Source organism: Dipodomys spectabilis, unplaced genomic scaffold, assembly GCF_019054845.1.
Source record: "Dipodomys spectabilis isolate Male_0828 unplaced genomic scaffold, ASM1905484v1 ptg000054l, whole genome shotgun sequence".
In the NCBI taxonomy this organism is placed as follows: domain Eukaryota; kingdom Metazoa; phylum Chordata; class Mammalia; order Rodentia; family Heteromyidae; genus Dipodomys; species Dipodomys spectabilis.
Genome location: NW_024870731.1, coordinates 32,576,398 through 32,592,350, shown reverse-complemented (window position 1 = coordinate 32,592,350; position 15,953 = coordinate 32,576,398). Strand labels below are relative to the sequence as shown.

Genomic DNA, 15,953 nt, shown 5'->3' with positions numbered 1-15,953 from the left:
GTCTGTTTTTTGTTGTCATGACTCTGAAAGTTGCTGTGTTAGCCCTCCTCCCTTTGCAAGGGACAGGGGGATAGTACTAGGGCCTGAACTCAGAGCCTGCCTTGTACTAGTACTTGGAAGTTTTTACTCAAGGCTGGTACTCTGTCACTTGAGCCATACCTCTACCTCTGGCTTTTTACTGGAGATGAGTCTCATGGACTTTTCTGCATTGAACTAGCATTGAACTCTGATCCTTAGATCTTAGCCATTTGAGTAGCTAAGATTATAGGAGTAAGCCACCAGTGCCCTGCATGCTGTGGTGACTCTTGTGGCTGCGTATGACTCACAAATGAAGAAATTGAGTGTATATACACTATAACGTGTCTGAAAATATTTTTGTTTTCACTGTAGTCGGCTTAAATTTTTTGACAAGCGCTTCATGATACTGATTCCTGATCATAGTTATCTTTGATCAACTTTCTCAGGGTTTATTCTTCTGTTTGAGAAAAATCATGAAGTCTTGCAGCCTTGAGAATTGTTCTGTAATACCTTTTTTCAGCTCCACAAACAGCCTGTTTTCAGCAAGCAAGTTAGTGGAACAGGACACCATGTACTCCTCTGTTTCAAGCCTCTGTTTACTTGCTTTTGTGTCCTGGGACTCAGTGTTTTGGAAAGTTTCATTTTGTCATATATCAAGCCAAATACACCAACACCTCCCAAAATCTCTGAATAAAAAGATTCTTTTTCTGTACTCAGATACTTGGTTTTCCTGTGTTAGTCCTACTTATATACTAGTTGAAGCAAATGTACTTGTTTTATTTTTCAAATGACTTCTAAAGGTGATGACTGTCTTTTCTCCACAACAAAGGTCGAGTCTGCATGGAATGTCAGAAAGCTAAGTCCAACACTATGCTGGTTTGAGGTATGATTTTTACTTGTAATTATTCAGATTGTTGTTGCTTAGTTGTTTTTCTCTTGTCATTACTCATTTTGTGCAACCTAAGCCATTCCTTGGTGTTTTAGAGATACAAGATTTATTGTAAAATTTCATTCTTATCTTTTCCATCAACTTGTGCTGGGGAAGCCAGGTAGGGGTTCTGGACATTGGCAGAAGAAACACTTTGGAGGGCCAGTGAAAACAGAGTGTATCAGGGTAGGTTGCAAATGTGCTGGTAAATTGGCAGGTGTTGGAAACTCAAAAGAGGGAAGCAACCCTAGGTGATAAAGGACTACCAGGGCTTGTGGTAACTGTTTTATACCTGTTACTTTACCCATTCCTCTTAATACATGAGGTGAGTTCCTCGTAGCTTTAGTATCCTAGGTCCTATAATTTTCTGGTAATGCTGACACCTCTTTCCATATAGTAATAATTGTTTTGTGTCTGTTTTCTAGATACAATCTTATTAAAATATCAGAAAATGAGAGCTTTAAATTTACTGGATTTGAACAAACTGTTGTACACTGAAACAGTAATTGAAAGTAGAACTATAATTGAAAGTAGAAGCATTTCAAAAGTATCAACTTAAGCAATTGATAATGGCATCACCAGTTAAGAGAGCTGGTATTATATGGTTTTAAGCCCAAGGTGATTTCCTGGGTTACTCTGTTTATGAAGAATGAGATACACACAGGAACTGAGACAGTTCCTTTATCAGAGACGCCATCAGTTACTTGTGAGTGAATGATCCAGGACTTACAGCCTCAGTGGGGTCTTGCTAAACATAGGGCATCTGAGTCTCCAGTGTATGGAAGAGAGACTTAGTTTGGAGCTAGGCCTAAGGTAGTTTGTACCCATGTAAGGGACATGTAAGGCTTCTTCTTCTGTCCTGGCTTCCTCTGGTTCTCTTGTGCCACCATAACATCCAGTAGAGAAGTTGGGTTTGTGATAGTGCACTATAATATGGGGGAATAGTTGTAATGGATAATTTTGTCATACAACTAAAAAAAGATACATGAAACTTGACCTGCTTATAATTTTTTTTGGGGGGGGGTCGTCCAGTCGTGGGGCCTGAACTCTGGGCCTGCGCACTGTCCCTCAGGTCTTCAGCTCAAGGCTAGCGCTCTACCACTTGAGCCACAGTGCCACTTCCGGATTTTTTCTTTTTGCTTATGTGGTGCTGAGGAATCAAACCCAGGGCCTCATGCATGCAGGGCAAGCGCTCTACCACTGAGCCACCTTCCCAGTCCGACCTGCTTATAATTTATCTTGAAATTTTTATTGTTCTGAGATGATTTGGAATTGCCAGACATATTAATACTTTTAAGTATTTAGATTTTGCTAGAATTTTTAAAACATTTATAATTCCTTTTAGATGTAAAATATTCTTGTCAAATACTAAGTGTATATAATTAGATCTCTCATAATACATTAAGGCTTAAAATAATGTAAATTATCTTGCTCCCTTAATTTAAATTTTGTATTTTAAGTTTCACATATGATTTCCATTTTTATATGTTGCTGATCAAAAAGCAATTAAAAGATAATTTTATGAGTTTTGAATTGCTAATGGTATCTGTTTGATACCTCTCAAGATAAAATATCCCCCTTCACAGAAATCAGTAAGGTAGTGTTTCCTCTTGGACAGATTTAAACAAAAGCTCAAGTAAATATCATTTGTCACTCATATCAAAAGCAAAAATGAAAAGTAGAAAAAGAGGAGCAGGGAGATTGGACACACTTCACTAATTAGTCTGGACCATCTTGGATGGCCCTTAGGGACAAAATATGAAGGAAGTATGCATCCTTTAGAAATACCCTTTTTAAGTCTGCATTCTATTAATGTCATGTGTTTTTTATTCTTATTTGTCTTTTTTGTGTGTATGTGGTTACTTGGAGATAAGAGTCTCATGAACTTTCCTGCCCAGACCAGCTTTGAGCTTTGATCCTCAGATCTCAGCCTCCTGAATAGCCAGGATTACAGGCATGAGCCACTAGCGCCTGACTCTTATTTGTAATTCCTACTGCTTTAGTGAGTTTTAAGGAGCTTTTGTGACATGTTGATATAGATAGCAATATTATGAAGACCAATGAGCTAGATTATTAAGATGTGCAGAGACTCCCTACCTGGATTCCTATTTCTCTTGTACTTGTTAATGATCCAAGTTCATAGGTATTCATTGAGGATAATTTCCTGTTGCATTTGTGTGCTTCTGTTTGTATAACATATTATATAAGAATACTACTTCCTGCTATAACTCTTCCCAGACTTGGATGAATGTTCACGAGATCCTGGTGTCTTTTGCAAGAAGAGTGCTATGTTACCCGCTTTACCGCCACTTCAAGCTGGTGAGAAAGGCCTGCACGGACACCACAAAGATACTGCAGCTAGGTAAGATCATGTGCTTGCAAATTTGTCAGCCAGGAAGTTGGAAACTTTTAATATGGTAAGATATAATTATGAGTTTTGCTCCCCCCCCCCCATTTTTGTAAGTAATGAAGAGAATCAGATCCAACCCAGGTATGGGAAGTAATAAATGCAAGGAACTAGTCCCTGTACTAGTACAGATGTGGAACCACGTAGTCCTTTTCTGAGAAGAGTGAGAAGCCAGTGGAGAAGGCACATGGTATTCCAGGTTCCTTGGTGCTGCAGACAGTTACATTGTTCAGTGCAGGTGTGGGTTTAAAATAAGAGAGATAACTACCTTGCTCTGGTGAGTTATAGCTTTGTCAGGAAGAAGACAGTAAATAAGTGACTGCAGTGGAAAGCAAGAAGTGTTCTGCTGAGGGGATGGCATGGGCCATTCAGAAGGGTGCTTGTCACCGAGATGACACTTGTCACTCAGGATGACAACAAAAAGCACACCTCCTCTGAGGTCTCAAGATTGCTGCTCAGCTCAGCCCGAGAAGACAAATACTTGCCAGCATGAAGGATGTGGAAACTTCCAACTCTAAAACAGATCTCAAAGTGCCATAACCGTGTCATTAGACTAAACATATCATTTCCAAGATGAAACCTTCAAAGGGACATATCCATTGTGGGCATTAGTTCTGGATATCCATTTAAAAGTCCTATCTGGTACTTTGTGGTCATTCTCCTTGTCGAAAAGGCAAAGAAGGGACGATCCTGCCTCTGTATCTAGGAGACTTTGTTAGCCTGACAGGGAGAATGCCATCACAATGGTTTGTCCCCCACCTCAAGGGACTCCTAGAGTCTCCTCTGGAGGCAAGGGAGTCGTGTTTGAAGGAGATTCTTTTAAAGTAGTCGATTTTTTAAAAAAGAATTGTTATATGAAAGATATCTTTATATTCATCTAGTTGGCTTAGACATGCACTATTTTATTTTGAAGGATCGCTATTGTGATAAAGAACCACTCAGTTTGAGATCTGTCTTCTGTAACCTAAATGTGGGAAACTACTTGTGTTACTGTTGTTTCTCCTTGCCATCCAAGGTTTTTTTTGTTGTTTTTAGCAAAAATTACCTTGAAAAATCAATTCACTCTAAGTAACTCGTTGCTGAGCTTGAACTACATGCATATCACAATTAACTTGCTTTTTTTAAGTCATTGCTAGATTATATGGGTGTTGTGGATTTCAGCAGTGGGTGGGCAGCTTTCAGTTCTCCCATTGCATCAAGGCCTCCAGAGGGAAGACTGTAGCTACCCCTTCCTGTGTGTGTGTGGTTGTGTGTGTGTGGTTGTGTGTGTGTGTGTGTGTGTGTGTGTGTCTGTCTGTCTGTCTGTCTGTCTACATACCTGCCTGCTCTCCCATTGCATCAAGGCCTCCAGAGGGAAGACTGTAGCTACCCCTTCCTGTGTCCTGTGTGTGTGTGTGTGTGTGTGTGTGTGTGTCTGTCTCTCTGTCTGTCTACATACCTGCCTGCCTGCCTGCACATACATGCTTCTCTCATCTGAACTCATGCTTGTTATTCTTTATTCTGCAAAGTTACTGGCTCTCTAGATTTTTATTTGATTGCCTTGACTCCTACTCTTTATCATTTATTCCAACAGTTTTAGCAGATTAGAATTGAAATTGAGACTTAGCTTTCATCAATATGTCTCTGACTGTAAATAGTCTTAGCTACATTATAGTAGGAACAGAAAACTTGAAGTACCGCTCTGCAGGCATCTACTGAACATGAATCTGAGCTTGCTTGGGCCGTTCACCCTGGGTTTGGCAATTAGTTTGGTTGTGGTTGTTAGTGCTGGAGCAGTGCACTGGGCTGTCTAGAATTCATGCTGTCTGCTGTGAGATTAGCTCTGAGTGAGGCTTGACATCTGTATTTGTACAGGTGGCTAGCACAGGCATGCCCTGACTGTCACCAAAAAATCTCGTTTGTTGGGACACTCCATAATTTAAGTGGAAGTAGCGTTTAGTGTTTCCTAGAATGAATTTGTGCCTACTTGCAATTTAAAATGTAGTCACAACATTCACCATTTTTACTATAAAGGTCAGTCTAATGCTTCCATGGTCGAAAGTAATGAATAACTCTTTTTCCCCAAAGAAGTATTGATCTTAGGTGGAATGAGCTTCCAGAACCAGCAGAAGAATGCTTCAGAATCTACACAGCAGTTCCTTATGGCTGATGGACTAAGGGGCCTATTCAAAGAACCATGAGTTTGCGTTTCAGACTTCTCATGGCGGTTACCAAGATCCTTTGCTAGGCTTTGGTCCTGTCAGTTTTGTTTATCAACTCTTGTTCCCTTCCTGTTGCTGAATATTGAATCTAAACTTCATGGAAGACAGAACCCTGGCTTTGCCCTGTTATGTACTGTTTTAGTGCTTAACAAAGGCTCTTGGCCATGAGTTAATGCATCTTCTCTTGGAGTACATTACCCTCCCTTCCCCCTTTTATCCTCTGGTCTGACTCTTCTGCCTCCTCCTTGTTCCATTTCTCTCTCTCTCTCTCTCTCTCTCTTTCTCTCTTTCTTGTGGGGGATGGATAGGTAATCGTACCTTAGCTGCTGTTAGCCAATTGGAAATAAAAGTAGGATTATAAAAAGAGCAGTTTTGCTCTTTTGGTGGTTCTGGAATTTGAACTCAGGTCCTTGTGCTTCCTAAGCAGATGCTCTACTACTTTTGCCTTGGTTATTTTTTCAGATAGGGTCTAATGCTTTTTGCCTATGACAGCCTGAAACATTGGTTCTCTACCTACTTCTGCATTGTAGCAGGATTACAGATGTTCACCAACATGCCTAGTTTATTCTTTGAGATATAATCTTGCTAACATTTCCCTCAAACCTTTTTTTATCTCTGTTTCCTAAGTATCTGAGAACATAGTTTTTCTGATGTATCTTTAGAAGTTTTATTCTACCTAGTTATAACAAGTCCCATAGTTTAATAGTTGGTTATACATTATACGGTTTACTGAGTGTTAGTATACTAATATCTGCATCTTATTTTGTGAGATTCCTCACTGTACTTCTGTTGGAAGGACTGGAGGTGATGGGGTGAGAGGGAAACAACAACCTCATTTTTCTCCCAGTTTCCCTTTTGAGCTCATTCTATATGCCTCCTCCCCCACTTTGAAACACATATATATATTTCTCCTGTAACATATATGCTGTAGCTTTCCTGTCACTTCATGTCATGAGTTTTCTCATCAATTCTAGTTAGGAGTCCAGTTTCAGTACTTAAAGTGTTCTCTTGCTGTGAAAGTAACCTTGGGCCTCTCAGCTTAGGAGCCAGCAAGGATGAGGAGTCCTTTTGTAGGCAGGTATCTCTTGACAGGTTTAATGGGGGGATTGCATCTCTAATGAAGGTCACTGTGCTGACCTTTGGCTGTTGTAGAAAGCAGCCCCTCCCCTGAGCCACCACTGCCTGTTCTTTCCTGCTTCCTGAGGATGTCAGATACCAGTTTTTGTGCCTTACAGAGGAAGTAGGTTGAACTGTTTTAGAGCCTCTCCCATGTAGGAGATCTCTACCCATGTAGATATTTGGCACCTATTCTTCCCTTGGTGAGCCTTGCTGGAGATGACCAGCAAGCTTCTGGGTTGGTCTACTAGTACTGCAGTATAACTACAGTTGCCTTTGATACTTCCCCATCTTTCTTTTCTTGTATTGAAATCCCCAAAGCTAAGAATTGCTGTCTCTATTTTTGCAGAGAGGAAGTAGGCTAGTATGTATAAGGAAGTCTCTGGGTTCCATCCCTAGCACCGCCCCCCTCAAAAAAAGGAAAGAAAATGTGTGGCTTTATTTATCTGTGTTGTTTTTAATGCTATTAGAGCTGTACCTTTCTCTAAATACTTGAAGTCTAATGACTAGTAGATGGATGGCAGGAGAAACAGCCTTCAGGGGTCTAGTTACTGTCACCAGTTAAAAGCCAGTTTTACTTCAGATCATTAACAGCCCTTACATACCAGTCATTAACTCGCTCAATAACAATCAACTTTTCTGAAATTACTGCTTTATTAACCTCTCCCGTAGACAGAGCATGATCACACCATGAGAGGGAGGAGCCAGGGCCCTGAGCACAAAGAGGGAGGGTTTTGTTGTTGTTAAGAAAAATGGGTGTTACAGTTAAAGCATGTATGCCGTGTATGACATGAACTCCAATTTCTGATGAAACTTTAAAGGTGAATTTCTTTCTCTAACTAAATTCATTCTCTGCTCTCCTGGGCCTGCTGGTTCTGTAGTGAGAGTGGTGTTGACTGCTCTCTGAAGCCAGCCAGGGCCTGAAGGAGGAGGGGGTTCCTGCACTTTCTAAGGAAGCCAACACCTGGAAGCCTTAAAGAAGCCGGTCCCTTCTTCCCACTATTTCTTATTCTTGTCAAGCACAGAGGGGTTGTCATGGCACACCATTACCTCCAGTACCATGCCTCATTCTTCCCCACAAGGTGCCCGGGGAGTGGGGAGCGGGAAGTGGACAAGAAAGAATCAACCACATAGGCCCAGCAAATGATGTGCTCTGGTAGTTGATACTTAAAGAATATGCAGGAATAAGAAGAATAAAAAAAGATGTGGAGGAAGGAAAATCCCTAAGAAAGTAACAGTAAAAACTCACAGAGAGGAGCCAGTGGCTCATGCCTGTACTTCTAGCTACCCAGGAAGCTGAAATCTGGAGGGTCATAGTTTGAAGCCAGTCCAGGCAGAAAAGTCTGCAAGACTTAATCTCCAAAATAATCAGCAAAAAGCTGGGCTGGAGACCGAGCTTAAGTGGTAGAACACCAGCCAAGCCACCAAGGCAAGCAAGCTGGAAGCCCCAAGTTCAAACTCTAGAACCAGGGGGAAAAGAAATCAGAGAAAAAAATGAGAGTTCTGTATCCAAGAAGTAGCAAATCTTCTCATTGTCTGGGGCCTGGGGTGTGAAGACTTGGTAAACTTGGTTGTTGAGGTATGGCCTGGCTGAAGAGATGGGGTCTTACTCAGGGAGAAGCCACCAATCTAGTACTGGACATGTGACATGTTTCTGCAACCTAGTTCATCTGTGGCAAGGGTTAGGATAGTGGCACTGAAGGAATGAAGTGTGGGTGGCATGGAGAGCAGAGGAGCTTGTTCCTGCTTGGGCCCTTGGTAGCCTAGGGACAGGCGGTGTCCCCAGGGAGCACTAACAATGGCTCCAAGGAGGAAAGACAAAGGGACAATGAAGTAGGAATAAGAAAAGGGACTCCTAGGACTCTTGCTCTTTGTGACCTGTTGTCCTTCTTCTTGCACATGTAAAGTGCTTGCCAGAACTCACTGACTCCTTTAATTCCATAGCACTTCTTAAGATTTTTTTTTTTCTCTCAGTTTACTCCTATGGGAATAGCTGCAGATAAGGCCGAGGCCTAAGAAATGACCCCAGGAGCACACAGACTCTGGGCTGCCCAGCTTCTCTACAGCGGAACAGTCCTAATTGTTTTGCACTGCAGAAAAATTAGCTAAGAACTACATAAGATTATTTATGCACAGCTTTTTAATGATCTTTCCTTTAAAAGTGGAAACCAGAATCCAAGATCTTAATTTCCTAAGTTAAAATCTCCATGCAGGGCTGGGAAGATGGCTCAGTGGTAGAGTGCTTGCCTCGCATGCATGAGGCCCTGGGTTCAATTCCTCAGCACACATAAGCAGAAAAAAAAGCCGGAAGTGGCGCTGTGGCTCAAGTGCTAGACTACTAGCCTTGAGCTGAAGATCTGAGGGACAGCGCTTAGGCCCAGAGTTCAGGCTCCATGACTGGAAAAAAAAAAAAAAAATCTCCATGCAGCTTTCAGAATGAATTAAACTTCCATATAGCTGTAAATATTAAATTGTTTTTTCTCAGTGATATTTATGACTCACTGATTAAAGTGTAAAGAAGCAGAAGTCAGACCTAGCTGGATGACTTGCTTGTGACAGCTCAGGTTTGCAGAAGGGCTAGGCTTCTCTGCATTTCACATCACCATGTGAGTGAGACTCAGTGGTAAGACTGGGTTAGTGGTCAAGTTTAGGAGCCACTTAAAATATCCAGCTGGTTCATAGATTATGAGTTTACATTTCTTTTTTCTGATTTCACACACAGTTCTAATTTTCCAAATTTGAAAGTGAAATCACTTCCAGAGAATTAGAATTTTATATGTCTATGCCAGGGCTTGAACTCAAGCCCTCACGTTCTCCTTTGGTTTTCTTGTTCATGGCTGGCATTCTACCACTTGAGCCACATCTCTAGTCTAGCAGTTTTTCTGGTTAATTAGAGATGGAGCCAGGAAGACTTTTCTACCTGGGCAGATTTTGAACTTCCTAACCTTTGCCTCCTTTGTAGCTAGGATTACAGGCAGGAGCCACCGTGCCAGGCTCTGAATGTGTAGTTTCCTTTTAAAGTCCAGGTTTAGACTGTAGCTGTTTTAAGAACTTTGTTCCACATATCTTCAGCTTCTTTACCTTTACTTTTTTACTTACTATATATAGAGAGGTTTTTTTTTTTTTTTTTTAAAGTTCTACTTTGTATTTGGACATCTTACTCTTGTCTGAAGAAGTTGAAATTAGTTATGTCACCATTAGGTCATTTTGATGACATTCAGCTGTGTATTTCTAAACTGAAACAGTCACTGCTTTGACAGGTGACCTAAGGAGGAGGACAGAGTTAATGTCACAGCTGTCCTTCCAGACCAGTACATCTTACAGGGGTCATTAGAGCAGAAGAAGCATAAAGCAGCCCCTTGGGTTAAATTGCTCATTGCACTCTTGATGGTGCAGTGTGTGAAGAAGCTGGCATGGCTGCATAGTGTTCTTTCAAGGAATAGATAATGAGGGAAGATGTGGTCACTTACAGGAAATCCAGACCTCAACCAGCGCATGGTACCTCAGCATGGCCTAGATGTGTTGAAAGGCACGTTCTGCACGTTCCAGACTAGATTAACAACCAGCCTTTATTAAACAGAATTATGCAATTTGCTAGCCATTGTTCTAGGCCAGGGAAGAAAGATGAAAAGTCATGTCCTTTCCTGTCAAGAAGTTCCCCCCACAAGGTAATACATACTGACACTGCTCAATGCACAGTGACCTGGAGGCAAACTTAGTTATTCTTAGATTCTGACAGCTGTTTCCTAGCTGTGACCTGGGCCAACTCTTTCATATCTCTGAGCATTTTTGCTTTTTTATTCAAGGCTAGCACTCTGCCACCTGAGCTAAAGCTCCATTTCCAGATTTTTGGTGGTTAATTGGAGTTAAGCATTTCATGGAGTTTCCTATCTGGGCTGTCTTCAAACCACGATCCTTAGATCTCAGCCTCCTGAGTAGTTAGGATTAAAGGTATAAGCTGCTCGTCCCTGGCTACATTGGTTTCATGCTTGCCTTTGGGACTTTGGTTTATTGTATTCTTTTTTCTTCTGAGATAGGGTCTTACCATGTTTGTAAGAGCTGGCCTTGATCTCTCAATCCTCCTGCCCCTGGCCTCACAAGTAGCTGAGGCTACAGGCTTGCCTCTTTTAATTTTTAAGTTTTGTTTTGCTGGTTCTAGGGTTTAAACTTGGCCTTGCGCCTGTTATTCAGACATCCTTGGATCTCACATTTGCTAAGCAGGCAACACGAGCCAGGTCACCGACCCTTTCATTATTTTTCAAGTAGGATCTTTTGGGCTTTTTGTTTTTATTTTTTGTTTTGCCCTGGCAAACCTGGACTGCAATCCTATTACTTACACATTCTGTGTAGCTGGATGCCAAGTGCACACCACCATGCCTAGCTTTTTTGTTGAAATGAGGTCTCACTAACACTGTCTGGACTGGCCTCAAACCACAAGCCTACCTTTTGATCTCTTCCCAAGTAGCTGTTGGCTTTTATTTTGAGATGACTTTATAAATATAGATGAAGCAGTACTTCCTTCAGGTCTTAAAAATAGCCACTATTTTTCCTTTTTTTTTTTTTTTTTCTTGTATAGCTAACACACAAAAAAAGCAGAGCTAGATACCTAGGAAACTGCAGCCACCTAGTTGTTGTGTTGGATCAGCACTTGATAAGAAATTTAGTTCTTACTGTTTAGAACTAGCAACTTGTGTTATTTTTTCCCTCTGATGGCTTTTAGTCAGCAAAAACATCTATCCCAATCATCTTCCAAGGTTGTGAGCCATTTCTTAAGTGCCTCCAGCCATGTGCTGGTCTGTCAGTGAGAGATTATTGCCAAACCTGGTCTGCTAACAGGAGGATTTCAAATAGTCAAAGGATTCTCACACAGAGAGCTCAAGCTTTTCTTCCTTTCAAGATATATTAGCCTGGGTGGCCACATCAGTCCAAGCAGGAAATCACATAGCTTTTAGCTTACCTTCCCTTTGAAGGAAAGCCAGAGAATATGTGCAATTCTGTTTACTGCCCACCTGCTTCCCATTGTCATTTGTGTTTTCTTTATGTTGTCATCATTTTTTTTGTGCACCCTCAGTGGACAGTTACTTCCTGGAAGTAAAACATTCATGGCTCTTGTCATTCATAATGCTCCAAGCCTGGTGTGATAGTGCCTACATGAGTGATAGATACCTTGTTCTCAGCCAGTCATACATGGATAGGATTAGATTGACCAATCAAGCTGGACAGTCCCTACTGGCTGGGAAGCTGGGGTGGGAGCAGGAGGGTGGGGGAGATGCCATGTTTGACATCCTAGCAGAGCAGTGAGCTTTTCTGAAGTGAAAAAAAAAAAATGGTTACCGTGGTTACTATGCAACATACCTTCCTCTCTTCCCAGCTTTGGGCCAGGCAGTGAACTGCTGGGTAATGCTCCTTTCCTGTAGTGCCTTTGAGCAGAGATAAATGTCTTAGATTTGGACCTGAGCAGGTTTTTGGTGTTTTTTTTTTTTTTTTTTCCCCTCTGTGATATATGATAAGCCCATAGCTGGGTAAAGCCCCACAGGAAGCAGGGACTTTGAGTCACTGGGACATCTGGCCACTGACTTTGTGACAATCTAGAAGAGGTCTGTTCTGTTTTTGTTGTTAGCTGCAAGCTGAGTGGTGGAGGACTTGATAGGAAGAGCAGCCTCCATAAGAGATGTAACAAAAAGCTAGTTAGCCACCTGCCTGGGAGTGCCTGGCAGTGCTGTGCCCATCTCTGGGAGAGAGAACAAAAGACTCCTGTGACCATAGAGCACAACACAGTGTTGCAGGACAGGTGACTTTACTGCACTTCTTCTAGATTGCCAACAGCAAGTAGCCTACTGTATTTATCACAAAGAATTCTGTGAAAATGGTTTAGAAATGGCTTTAGAAAACAGTGCCTAACTTTCCCTTTCCAAACTGCTTTCATGTCATTCTTAAAACGTACCTTACCTATCCATGCACTGGTGGCTCAAACCTGTAATCCTAGCTACTCTGGAGGCTGACATCTGAGGATCGTGTTTCAAAGCCAGCCCATTTAGGGAAGTCTATGAGACTCTTGTCTCCAATTAACCATCAAAATGCTGGGAGGAGGAGTGCCTCTAGTGGTAGAACACCAATCTAGAGTGGGAAAAGTCAAGGGAAAACATGAGGCCCTGAGTTCACTGGCTCAAAAAATAAAAGTAAAAAACAACCTCACCTAAATACTGCTTCTCAGTTATTAAAAAATGTATTTCTATGAATTAGAACATTCCTTTGCCAGTATTTGAGGGGTTGGTTTAGAGTGAAGTATGTCTGATTTTGCTTAAGTAATGTTTTGGACAATTTTGACAAAGCGTTGCAACAGTGAACTATAGCACTGGCATTGGGTTTGAACTTGCAAGGAGAGCAACTCTACCACTTTGGGCCAGGCCTCCAGCCCTTGTATTTTTCTTTCTTTCTTTCTTTTTTTAAAATAGGGGCCATAACATGTTAATCAATGTAATTTATCCCCTTTAAAGGGATAATTTAGTTGGACCTTTTTAAATGTTGTTATTTGACATTCTCTTCATTGGTAGTTTTTGCTTATTCATTGTTCTTTTGCGTAGCAAGAAGGTTTGGTTTTACCCGAGACTTGGCGAGGGGGCACCCACAGTGTATCCTGTCCGCTGAATGAGGTAGTGTAATTTCCTTCAGTGCCAGCAGCTCTGCTTTCTCTGCATGTGTGACCTAACTTCTGACTCTTCCTGGAGCTCTCTCAAGTTTGTCTTTTGTCTGAGCCTTTTTTGCTCAGCCTATCTGATGGCATGGAGGCCATCATCTCTTCCTGGCTACTATCTCACATCTCCCAGACTTGTTTCCTTCTGCTCCTTGTTTTCCCATGTCGAGCCTTCTGCTCAACCTGCATTTTCTGTCCACCTGCTGATGTTAACGAGGTATGGGAGTCAATCCCACTATAGAGAAGCGTATTCAAGTGATAAGCAAATAGTTTGATTTCCTAGTGACAGCCCACAATTGACCTCTTTTTTTTGGGTCAGTCATGGGGCTTGAACTCTGGGCCTGGGCGCTGTCCCTGAGCTCTTCAGCTCAAGGGTAGCGCTCTATCACTTGAGCCAAGGCGCCACTTCTGGTTTTCTGTGTGGTTTATTGGAGATAAGAGTCTTATGGACTTTTCCGGCCTGGGCTGGCTTTGAACTGAGATCCTCAGATCTCAGCCTGCTGAGTAGCTAGGATTACAGGTGTGAGCTACTGACACTCGGCTTTCACAATTGACTTTTAAAACTCTAAATCAGTCTGTTATAAAAAGTTAAGCTAACAAACTCCTTTAGTCTGCACTGCTTTCTCTGAAAATACAGGAATCAAGAGAGAAATGATAGGCATTTGCTTACTATGACGATTGTTTTTCCAGTGGCAATTAAAGCTGTTCAAAACACTTCTTAGAGATGATGTTCTCTCTTGGTTTTTGGATAACATAGATAATGTAACTAACTTAGTTTTGTCACATTTAGGAGTTCTGATTGTATTTCCTCTTCCTTTCATGAAACCTTGACTTTAACTGTGCCTGGTTTATAAATATAAGCCTAGGGAGGGGTCCACATTAATCATTTGGCCTAATTAACCTGTCATCTTCTTAGGGTATGAACTTGACCAAATGAACTTGACCTCTTGTAGTTTGGGAGCTGCTAAGTATTATTATTTCCTAACAACTAGTGTAGCAATATAGCTTTTATCAGCTTTCTGCACATCTGCATATGAGGAAGCCACATAGTTACTGTTTTTTAGATCCTGTGACTTCTCTTTTCAAGGACTTACATCCTGCCTAGCTCTTCAGCATATACCGAAAGGTCCAAGGACATGAAAGTCCTTGTTGTGGCACAGTGGATGGCTTCTAAGCCAGTAGGGTTGGAATTCAGTCCTGACTCCTCACTTAGTTGTCCTTCCTTGGACATCCATACTGAAAGCTCAGGGTCCACCTGTGTGATGAGAGCAAGGAAGGCTATGGAGAGGATCAGCTGAGTTCCCTTTCCCCTCTCTCCCCTACATATGGTTTGATACGGAACCTGAGGATGGGGAAGTCAACTCGGGCTTCCTGGAAGATTGAAGGCTTGAGATCTCGATAGCAGGTTAGTTTGCACAGAGACAAAGAACAGCCAGTTGAACAGAGTCAATAGAGATGTCAATAGAGAGCTATGAAGGCACTGAAGATGGGGACGAAGGCAATTCAGTCTAGGCTTGAGATGTGGGAGTGAGGGGTGCTTAGGTGGTGGTGGAGAAAGGGCAGGTCCAGGGGGGCATTTCCAAGGAAGAGTTTCCAGGATTTGGTGTAAGATTGGGGTAGAAGATGTTGCAAGGGTTTAAGCTGAGTGATTACTGTTGAGTTCATTTGTTTTATATCCATGTCAGTTCTAGTGCTTGAAAACTCAGGGCCCGGAAGCTGTCTTTGAGCTTTTGTCTCAAGGCTAGCACTCTACCACTTGATTGACAGCTCCACTTCTGGCACTTGGTGGTTAATTGCTGATAAAGAGTCTCATGGGCTTTCCTGCTTGAGCTGGTTTCAAACTGCAATCCTCAGATCTCAGCTTCCTGAGTAGCTAGGATTATAGGCATGAGCCACTGGCACCTAGCTTCAGTATTCATTCTTAAAATGCCCAAATGGAAAACTTCCTGCAAAGGTCTCTTCTAGGTATTAGGGATTGACCACCAAGCATACAAATTCCTGATTTTTGAAACTTACTTTTCAGGATTAACTACATAAATATTTTTAATATTTTTCAGTAGTTTTACGAAGGAGTTGCCCTTTAACAAAGCAGTTTTTTAGTTCAGTGCATCTTGATCAATGTCACCCTTTTCAACATTCTCACCCACCTCTCCTTATATTAATATTTTAGAGATCTGGAGATGGCATCACATAGCCCATGGTTTTTTTCATGTTATCCAAGAAGAGGAGATGGTGGAGACAACACCTGTTCTATCTCTGTGAAATCACTGGCCAGATTCCCATGTTTCTGAGCTGTAAGGATAAGAGTGAACCTGTGTTTTACAGATGGCTGGAAGTAGTGCTACTTGTGCCTTAGGATTTTGCCTCATATTACCACGCATTTGAAACACCTTGGGCCTGGTTGAGTTACAAAAGGTGTCTTTTGTGTGTTCTGGTTGGATTAAAATCAGATTCATTTAACAAGCAGGAGGAAGTAATTAGGTTGAACGAGACTCATGGCTTTTTCTCCAGTGACTTTTGTCAGTTTAGCTTCGAAATAGTTTTATGACACTTTTCCTTTTCAGTTTGAGTTTTCTAAGGTGAAAAAAC

General features: G+C 41.7%; 1 protein-coding gene across 2 annotated transcripts in view; it reads left to right on the top strand.

Moving 5' to 3' along the window:
• The window catches only part of Shq1 (SHQ1, H/ACA ribonucleoprotein assembly factor), an 84,817-nt gene that overhangs the window by 32,207 nt on the left and 36,657 nt on the right, over positions 1 to 15,953 (top strand). For both annotated transcript variants that reach the window (XM_042680192.1, XM_042680191.1), the window contains 2 exons: positions 848 to 901; positions 3,185 to 3,308. In XM_042680192.1, coding sequence (XP_042536126.1) covers positions 848 to 901; positions 3,185 to 3,308 — 178 coding nt within the window. The remainder of the gene's footprint in view (positions 1 to 847; positions 902 to 3,184; positions 3,309 to 15,953) is intronic.